General features: G+C 39.4%; 1 protein-coding gene across 3 annotated transcripts in view; it reads left to right on the top strand.

Annotated features, from left to right (window-relative positions):
* The first annotated feature begins 6 nt into the window (after nucleotides 1-6).
* Astn1 (astrotactin 1) overlaps nucleotides 7-10,309 on the top strand; it is a 325,481-nt gene continuing 315,178 nt past the window's right edge. For all 3 annotated transcript variants that reach the window (XM_033762107.1, XM_019208353.1, XM_010630211.1), the window contains exon 1: nucleotides 7-299. In XM_033762107.1, coding sequence (XP_033617998.1) covers nucleotides 17-299 — 283 coding nt within the window. In that variant the 5' untranslated portion in view covers nucleotides 7-16. The remainder of the gene's footprint in view (nucleotides 300-10,309) is intronic.

Here is a 10,309-nt window from a genome sequence, read left to right as displayed (position 1 = left end):
GGCGGCCGGGCTCAAGATGGCTTTAGCCCGGCTCTGCGCCCTGCTCGCCTGCTGCTGGGGCCCGGCGGCGGTGCTGGCCACGGCCGGCGGCGACGTGGATGCGTCCAAGGAGCTGGAGTGCAAGCTCAAGAGCATCACCGTGTCGGCGCTGCCCTTCCTGCGCGAGAACGACCTGAGCATCATGCACAGTCCTTCGGCCTCCGAACCCAAGCTCCTCTTCTCGGTGCGCAACGACTTCCCGGGAGAAATGGTCGTGGTGGACGACCTGGAGAACACAGAGCTGCCCTACTTCGTGCTGGGTGAGTCCCGGGAGGTCGAGGCTGCCGCAGGAGCCCCCAGCCCCCTCTCCGCCGGCTCCGCACACCCCCTCGCCGATCACTTCCCCTCCCCCACCGTCCCCTCCCCGGACCCGCCCGCTCCGGAGATGTCTCCACACCCACTTGCAGGCTGGCGCCTCGGTGCACCTGACAACCCCACGCCTAAGTAACCGGGAGGCCTGGCCCTCAGCCTCCCCTCAGCTGCCCAGACCCGAGGAACAGGTTGCAGGGTCTCTCAGAAACCTTCTCCAGCCTTGCCTTCCCACCCAGCTTTTATTCAGGAGCAGAGCCACAAGGCACTTCTTGTCTGCTACCCATTCAACTCCCATGAGCCCGTCTCCCCACTCCCTGACCACATGCTCTGCTCCACACCCCCTGGACACCCACGGCCACCACAGCCATTCCTGGGGCTCTGGGAAAAGGTATTGTGTCATCTCTTTGTCAGACCTGTGCAGGCCCAACTGTGATGGCTGGATGGCTGGATCTCTGGTCTTCACTCCTTGACAGCCCTTCCTTTGTGACCATCTTCCAGACACTCAAGTTTCTCATACCTGGTGTTCACCGTGAGAGGGCCTGCCTCTGTGCCAAAGTGTGGCAGTTCCCTGGTTCAGCGGCCTCCACAGCTCCAAGTCACATCACACTTGCTGGGATAAAGAAATCACCCAACTGTGATCTCTTACTGTTGTTCTCTTTGTTCCCAGGACTACTAAGATAAGCACAGGCATTGGTAGACAGAAGGACTTCTCTGAGCAAGAGGCTTTTCTTTCCTTTGTTTACATTTCCCTGCTTTGGTACCTCCAGTGTCATTTTCTTAGGCCACAAAACTCCTTCAGGTACTAGAATGAGTGCATCACTCTGATTTCATCCCTCTTTTTCCTTACCAAGTTGCAAATACGTTGTGGTCTTGCTCTAGCATCTTGCAAAGTACTACAGGTCCATCGTGTGACACAGTTAACCAAATTTCTCCATTTCTCTATGTGCAGATATATCTCTCATCTTGCCAGCCACGCAATTCATGTCGTTAGTGGTACTGCATGTATTCTAATTTTGTCCAAGAGAGAATTCAAAGATAACCACAAGTCAGTACCTAGACCCTAGAAAACAAACAAGAAAATGATAATGTTTAGGACACAGTCATTTACTTCATGCCCCAGCTACTCCAGTTCACTTTGCAAGAACATGGCTTCCTGACAGATATAAGGAAATTAGAACCACATATCAAATTCTAACATCTTTCCCTCTCGCTCTTCTTTAGCAAGAAATACGTTCACACTAAAAACATTAGGAAGTGGGTGAGTAAACCCTTACTCTCCAACCCCCATGGAAAAGTAATTTCAAAAATTACCTGGTCCTTTGAAAAGTTGGCCTACAGTCTTGGCGTGCAGCTCAGTTGAGTCCTTAAAACCAACCTCCATTGTTGATAGGATTATTTATTTTTGCATTAAAATACCAATAACATAATAAAAACTGGGGGCTGGCTAGTTATGGGAACATTGTGGATATGCTGCTCTTCACAATGTACAAATTGCTGGGTTATACAGTGGGTGTAAATTTTGTGTGGAAGTCATGCTGATATGCCAGTACAATCTGTTCATGCTAATGTATATGGGTGAGTATGGAGAATTATGTATTTCTAAAGAGGCTGTTTTGGATTCTGCATGCACTGTTTACTGTACATGAAGAGGGTCGTGTGTAGATGAGAAAAGGGAAGCAGGGCTAGCAGGTATTTAAAATTACACTTCTTTTTTTCAGAATTCCAAAGTGAGGCCCCAGTATCATGACATGTCTGTCAGGATCTGATATGTACTTCTGAAGCTCAGGTGTTAAAGATGGGTTTGTGAATCTCTTTGCAAAGCTACCCACTGTAGCACCTTGTTCTGGTTGCTATGGTAACTTATTGCAACTTGGTATTTACACATAGGCATAGGCACACTCACTTGGTGGCCAGATGCACTTCTAAAATGCATGGATTGTCCCCCACACCCTCCCAGCCAGCTGGGTGTGCTCAGGACCAGAGGTGTCTTGGTTATCTACCCTTCTTGGCTTGGTATTCTCAAGGGGAGCAGGAATGAATCTTGGCTTGGTTGCTGGAGCCAACCAGGCCAGAAAGAAAGTGGAGACCAATCTTGTGGGGGACAAGCTCGAGGATAGTTGCTGTTGATGTCAACTTTTGTTGTCCTGGACCCATTCATTTATGACCCCTAGTTAGGGTTAACTTTAGGTTAGGGCTTTCTTTGAGATTCTCTCTGGAACGCAGTCTGCTTAATGCATTCCTTGGAGGAATCTGAATAAGTCAGTGCTGGGAATTTACTAATTTACTTAGCACTTTTAGGAGTAGGACGCAGAAGTTATAAAAATTAAAAAAAAAAACAGCAACAACCCTGCTCTCAGGTACTTCCTAGTCACTGGAAACACATAAGACACCTGTAAGAGCTGTAAGTAGTAATACCTGGCTGGTTGCTATGTATGTTAATGAAATGCTTGTGATGAGAATAGATTCCATGGAAGAATAGACTTGATTGAGTGATAAAGGTCCTGGGACCAAGATCAGAACCTGTCATGTCTTTCTTTGAGTGGAAAGAAGAAATGTAAACAAGCAACCAAAGCAAGTTCTTGCTTCCTTTTGTTTGCAGAATCAGGTTCTATCAGCTCCACGAGGCAGGTAAGGGTTTTCTCCTTTCAAACAAGGACTGTCTCAAAATTTGTACTGAGGCTGACCTTTCAAGCCTCCTGCCTTCCACTTCTGCAGTGGCCTTCTGCACTCCGTTGAAGCTTTGCCTGCACTTTCCCATCTGTTCAGATGGATATTTGTTCCATTTTCACCCAGCAGTTAAATATTCTGTCTTCTAAACCTATGAACATGGTACCCCTCCCCCTGGCAGCCTTCCACCCCGTCTCACCTCTTTGTTCTTTACATGCGTTAAAAAACTGAGCAAAACCAAACACAAATGAATGAAATTGAAGTGGATCAGATTTGGCTTGGTCTAGGAGAGGTGAAATCATTTGAGCTCATAGAGAAGAAATGAGCAAAGCGCGGTGGTGGTAGGAGTCAGTATGCGAACGGGATGTGTGTGCCACTGTGTGGAGCTGAGCAGACTTGGGATAGAAGACTGGTGGGGACCACGAGGAGAGTGAGGCATGGCTCTTTGTGCAAAGGCTGCCTGGGCATGGAAAACCATGCAGCTCTGCTCCCAGAGGCTGTCTCAGCCATCAGCCTTGTCAATTCGCTGTAGAATAATCCTAGTCAGAGGGGAGGAGTCTGTATGATCTGTTCTTTGAGGTGGGTTTCCAAATTGTGGTACAAGGACAAGGTCTGATTTTCAGTTACGTTGTGCTTAGCTACTTGTAGTTTGGAATTGGAGTGTTTTCAGTCCACAGCATGTAATCTCTAGATTGCCACCCTTCCCACAAATACTAATTGTATCATGTCAGACCCTCTTCTTTATGGTGCTTATCTGGGAGCTCTGAGCCAGGTAATCTAAACTCCTGCCTTCAGATGTGTTGTAAAATTCTCTACAGTGTTGCAAAAATAGCTGTAATTTCCAATTCAAAACACTTAGGTACATAAGCCTTACTCTGAGGAGAATTTAAAGGCTTGCCAAATTCATGAACTGAAATTTCATATTTCAACTAAAATTTCATATCTTAGCTTTCAAAACTGTAGACATTTCTGCTTTGGAGGTATGTTTGATCTTGAGATGAGGCATTAACGTGAAGTGTGGCCCCCAGTTTTTCTGTGCTGTGAAACAGGATATATTTATCAATCTCATGACTATGTGAAGGGGAATGCCCTTCTTTTTCAGACCCAACTATCGAGTTTTTGTGTGCATGAAACTTGGTGAAGAAAGCTATTTCTCCTGTGCCTTGGAAATTTTCTTTAGCTGCCATGGTCTTTGATTGAAGAAAGTATTCCTGAAGAGAAATCGATCAATCTAAAAAGATGTAGTAAGTTGCCCCATGTTTAAAGTGTCTGGAGCAGTCCAGTGTGGTGGTTAAAAGGAAAGGCTCAGAAGACAGATTTGGTGTCAACTTCAGGCTGGCCACCTATTCCAACAGTGGAGGAAAGTGAGATCAGGGAGGGTAAAGGGTTACTCAGGTCCATTCAAAATTAGGTCAATATGGCACATATTGGTCAATATGGCTTTCTCTTACCTATAGTATATATGCCCTACAATTTTTCAAAATCTGTTTTCTTTTGTGGGTAGAAGATCTGGCAGTGGTTAGCATAGGGACAGCATGCTTAACTGCTTAGTATAGAGGAGTCCTTTATGGTTTCTATGTAAATACCCCTTAAAAGTTCTCACTAGTTGAGGGGTTTGTCACACAAGCCTGAACACAAAAGGAGAGCCCCATCCAGAAATACTTACATTAGTAGATATATTTACTTAAGAAGAATATGGAAGTGCTTATTCATTCCTAGTGTTCAGATTTGGGTAGTTATGTTTTCATGTACCTGAGTGGTATATTATGGCACCCATATAGCCAGCCAGCAAGGAAGGGTACGTGGGGAGGAAGATGATGAGGATGTGTGGTACTTTCCTGAGAAGGGCTTTACAGAAATGCAAACTGGGATGACCAGAGAGATGGGGTCCTAGAGCCACCCAGAAGGCACTGTGCTATAAATTTTTCAGGCTGGGCTTGTACTGGTAATTCTCCTGTTTCAGCCTCCCAGAGTGTTGGGATTATAGGTGTGCGCCACTGCAATTAGCTTACTGAGCTGTCCAGTTGGTTTCAACTGAAAACTTACAGGTAAACTTTGGACTAATCAGAGCAATTAAAACACTCAAATATTCCTGTTTTCTTTTAACACAACTTTCCACCTTCACATTGGAAGAGAAACTTTAAAGTATATTTTTTCCCTTCTTTTTGCTCTTCGCTATGGTGAGCTGCCTACATTGTAAATAAATGTGTATAGTGTGGCAGCCATTCCTGAGATGTGATAGAATGAATGTAGCAATCTTAAGGTAGGGGCTTCAACATTTATGCAATGTGCACTAGCAGAATGTATAAATTTATAGTATTGAGAAAGTTACTTATTTCTTCTCTACAGAAAAGTAGATTTTTTTACGTCAAAAACATTTTGAATGCAAGAGTGATGAAATTTACAACACTTCAAATCTTCTTTTAAATATGCTAATATGACTTAAAGTCATTGGAGTATTCGAAGAAAGATATAAAATACAAAATTAATTTCTTTATTTCTCTTTGGAGGCAAAATTGAGAGCTCATTTTATAGAGCAAATAAATATATTTGCACATATATACACACATATATATATACATGTATATATATTTTTCATCAAAAATGTATACACACTTCAGGAAAAGAAAAACTTGTATAAATATTTTAATACTAAATTTATGAGGAATCTTGAAATTAATACAAATTACCTTTGGCTACTATAATTACGAGGGGTACTCAAAATGGTGGCCGTTAGCTTTCAGACATTTATTAGTACAGCGAACTGCTGCTTGGGTAACCTTGGTTATCGAGATTTCTGCACATACATTTTCCATTTCTTCCTTAAGCGCCAGCAGTGTAGTGGGTTTTCTGTGATATAGAACACCCTCTAGTGTCCCTCATATGAGGGTAACACCATCTGTTGATAAAAGATCATACTATTTTCCTTTTCCTGAATTGTGTATATATGTTTTTGGTGTTGTCTCTGTCTCCCTGTCTCTGTCTGTCTGTCTGTCTCTCTCTGTATATATATATATTTTTTCTTTTCTTCCCTCCCTCTCTTCCTCCTTTTCTTCCCTTCCCATTCCTCCCTTCTCTTTTTCCTTCCTTTCTTTTTTCCATCCTTCTTTCCCTCCTTCTTTTCCTCTTCCCTTCCTCCTTCCTCTGGAATATAATTAAATCTAAAAGGCTAGTAGGTTTTCAGATTAAGGCCAGTTGTCAAGACAGAGCTTGGCACCTTTTCAGCAGGCACACGCCAAACATTTATTACTTCACTTTATACCCAGTTCAAATATATGCACACAGATGGCAGAAAAGGCTTTATTTTGAACAGTTTAATCTCCAAGGACAAGTTAAAGCCTATGGCAATTTCTAATGTCCTACAATTTGACATTTATCACCATTTATTTTATTACAAATATGAAATAGTTGATATTTTATAAAAAATCACATACACTTTAAAACTTTGAGGGAAAAAATAGTATTTCTATGGATCTCCAGGAGGTTTCACAGGAACAAAATTCAGAAAAATTAAATTGTTGCTGATGGTAATTTAAACTGACATGACAACTTTTATAAAAACAAGGTTGAAAATGTGCACACCTGATGATCAAGCAATTTCACATCTCTTTATTTATAACATAGGAAATCTTTTGTGTATACAGGGGAATATTTGTAACATTATTGTTAGTAACGGTAAAAGCTGGAAGCAGCCATCACCAGGAAACTAAAAATAAGCAAGGTGATATATTTAATACTGGAATATTATCTAGTCATGAAAACAAATAAGCTGCAGCTACATGTACCAATGTGAGTATATCACAAAGAAAGCTAAGCAAAAGCAGGCAGCTAACTAAAAACTGCATAAATAATGCTGGGGATTAGCTTAGTGCTTCTGGTGCCTGCCTTGCAAGTGCAAGGACCTGAGTTTGATCCCTGGTACTAAAAAAAAAAAAAAGAAAAAAAAAGCATAAATACAGTTTCATTTGTATAAATTTAAAACAATGTATTGTTTAAGGATACATATAGATAGATGTGGTAAAATGCTTATGAAAAGGAAGAAAACAAAAAGAAGGGACAATATATCTGGTGGAAAGGAAAATGTGAAGGGGAAAGGAAAGAGAGAGGATTCAGAGATTCTGGCAACACTTGATTTTTGTGTTTTCTTCTTTCTAAAAAGAAAAACAAATGAATTATATAGAAATACTTTAGCTCTATAGAAAAACTGGTAAAATTGTTCTGAGTTCGCATATACCCCACAGCCATGTTCTTCTCTTATTAACGTCTTACATTAGTGTGATGCATTTGTCACAGTTGAGGAATAGTGTATGATGCATTATTAATAAAAGTCCACACTGATTCAGCTTGTTTAGTTCTTACCTAAGATCCTCTTTCTGTTTTGGGATGCCATCCAGGACACCACATTACATTTTGTCACCATGTCTCCTTCGGCATCTCTCGGCTGTGACAGGTTTTCAGACTTGTTTTTATAACCCTGACAGTTTGAAGGCAGGCATTTTGTAGAATGTTCCTCAACTGGGATTTGTCAGAATTTTTTTTTTCCTGATGATTAAAGTAGATGTAGGGTTTAGGGGAAGAAGCTTTAAATTGTCATTTTTATTACATCACATCAAGAGTACATTTTATCAACATGACTGATCCTGGTTGCCATTGACCTTGATCACCTGATTGAGGCAATGTCTGTCAGGCTTTTTCATTATAACATCACTTATCCATTTGCCCAATGAAGAACATCTTTCTTCCAGTTTTGGACAATAGTGAATAAAAGTACTATAAGTATTAATACATAGGTACTTTTTCTTTTTGTCTTACGTGTTTCTTTGGAGGAGGAGAAACTTCAATACGTATTTATGTTTATATTAAAAATATGAATAATTTTACACGTGGAAGGTCTTATTTTCTTTTAACATCTATTATGCTCTGTATCCACAGGACACAGTTTTCTTTAGCTCAGACTCCTATCTGTTGGTTCTCAGAAAGTGCTTCAGATGAACCTATGTACTTTCTTTTTAGCACACTTCTCTGCTTTACATGAGCTTGCCAACTCTGGGTTCAGAAAGGCTTAGTGAATGTCTGTTGGGTACTTCTCTTCTTCCCTGTTGTCTCTGTCATTTTGATGAATTACTGAAAGGTAATCATTCTGGCTGAAAGCTACAAGATTCATTTCTGTGTACTTCCTTTATTGTGTTTTTAATTTTTGTTTTTTGTAACCTCAGTGCACAGAACTGAATTAATCATAGTCCACAATTCACAGCACATTTTATTGTATATCTAAGAAAGCCTCTCTCCTTCTAGTAGTTTATGAATTTGTTGGTGTGTTTCTCCCAATCCCTATCCCAAGTCCCATAAACCTTCCCCATCAGGCAAACATTTGAACTTAGACCTAACATTTATCCCTTACTTCCTTTAAATATGTGAGTAGTTGCTTTGTGTTCATTTATTTTTAATTTAAGTGGTGATGTGGAATCATGCCATTCTGATGCTTACATTTTTCATTCAGCACTATAGTATTTAAGTTGCACTTATATGACTGTGAAAAGAGCACAGCACTGTCCAACAGAGCTTTCTTCAGTGATGGTGCTATTTATATCTGCCTTATCCAACATGTAATATCTGGTCAAACATGGCTCTTGAAGTACATGAAATATAGCTAGTGCAAAAGAGGAACTAAATTTTTATTTTAAAATTATTTCTAGTGTACTGTGAAATGATTTCATATGGCTAGTGGCTTCCATATTGCACAGTGTACATATAGAAAATTTGCGTTATTACAGAAAGGTTAATAGGACAAGACAGGTCTAGTGGGCTCATTGATTTGGACTGAAACAAAGCACTCCATTCTGGGCAGCTAGCACATTTTATCATTTCTCTTGATGACAGATTACCCAGGATGCCTCCTGTTCCTCATCACTATAAATAGTGCTGCGGTTTTCATCTTTGTGTCTGTTTCCTTAAGGACACTTGTGAAAATTTCTCTAGGATACATAGCAGGGGCAGAATTTCTAGTTCATAAAAATTATGTACACTTAATTTGACTAAGTACTGCCAAATCTTGCTCAGGTGATTATACCAGTCTGTACTCTCTTCTGCAGTATATCAGGGTTTCTATATTCCCATCCTTCCACCAACACCTCACATTATACACATTATATGATATTAACATCATGATATTATACATTATACAGTATTTCCTAATATTCATCAGTCTACTAAATGTAAAAGTATCTCATTGTTGTTCATTTTATATTTTTAGGAGCACTTTAGACATTACAGTATCCTTTTGACTGTAATATGAGTTATATTTTTTTTCTAAATTATTATTTATTTCTTGCTCTTTATGGGATTTTGTTAGGTTGGTTGCCTTTCTGCAAGCTTTTGGAATTTATGTAATTAAATACATTAATTATTTTTGGTTTCTATACCTTAAATCTAATTGTGAAGGTCTTTCTCATTTTGAGATTATAAAAAGGATGCATTATTTTTTCTTCTAATACTCTAATGGCTTTATTTTTCACATTTACATATTTGAGATATTTTGAATTTATTCATGGACAGTATACTTCCTTATCTAGGTGTGCTAAATGAAGTACCAGTGGACCAATGTGTCTGCATAGTTACTCAGATGTTTTGTGCTATGTACTAAATAGTCCATGGTTTCCCTCTGATTTCAGATACCACTTGTATTATATATTAAATTCCACAGTACATTTGGGTCTGTTTGTGAATTTGAGTTAAAATGAATAAAAATTAAAATATTAAAGAATAATTTATTATTTTTATGTTAAGAATGTTTTAAAAAATTTAATACATTTTTAGCACATATAGAGAGGATGATTTTTCCTTAAATTCATTTATTTATTTATTTTGGTATGGGCATTGAAATTAGGACCTTGTGCTTGCCAGGAAATCCTTATGCTGCTAAAGTAAATCTCCAGCCCTTCCTTAGATTTATTAAAGAGTAAATTCTCTAAATATATTTTTGGATATTGAACCATCCTTGCATTCCCTGAACAGCCCTCCTTGGTAATAATAAGTTATTTGTTTCCTATACTATTGGTTTCTGTTTGGTTATATTTTATTAAGAGTTCATTGCATCACTATTCCTAAGTAAGGTTAATCGTAGCTTTTCTTGTTGGATGAATTCTTTGTTAGGATTTATTAAAAATTTCCTATTTACTTCAAATGATGATGTTCAATTTTTCTGTCTTTGCTATGGAACAATTTAAATAGCATTGAAATAATCATAGTGACTATAATCTTTGCCATTCTACCATACAGTGTGGTGTTTATA

The sequence above is a fragment of the Fukomys damarensis genome, unplaced genomic scaffold (assembly GCF_012274545.1).
Source record: "Fukomys damarensis isolate Sample0158 unplaced genomic scaffold, DMR_v1.0_HiC HiC_scaffold_11, whole genome shotgun sequence".
NCBI lineage: Eukaryota > Metazoa > Chordata > Mammalia > Rodentia > Bathyergidae > Fukomys > Fukomys damarensis.
This window is presented reverse-complemented; position numbering and strand designations above follow the sequence as displayed.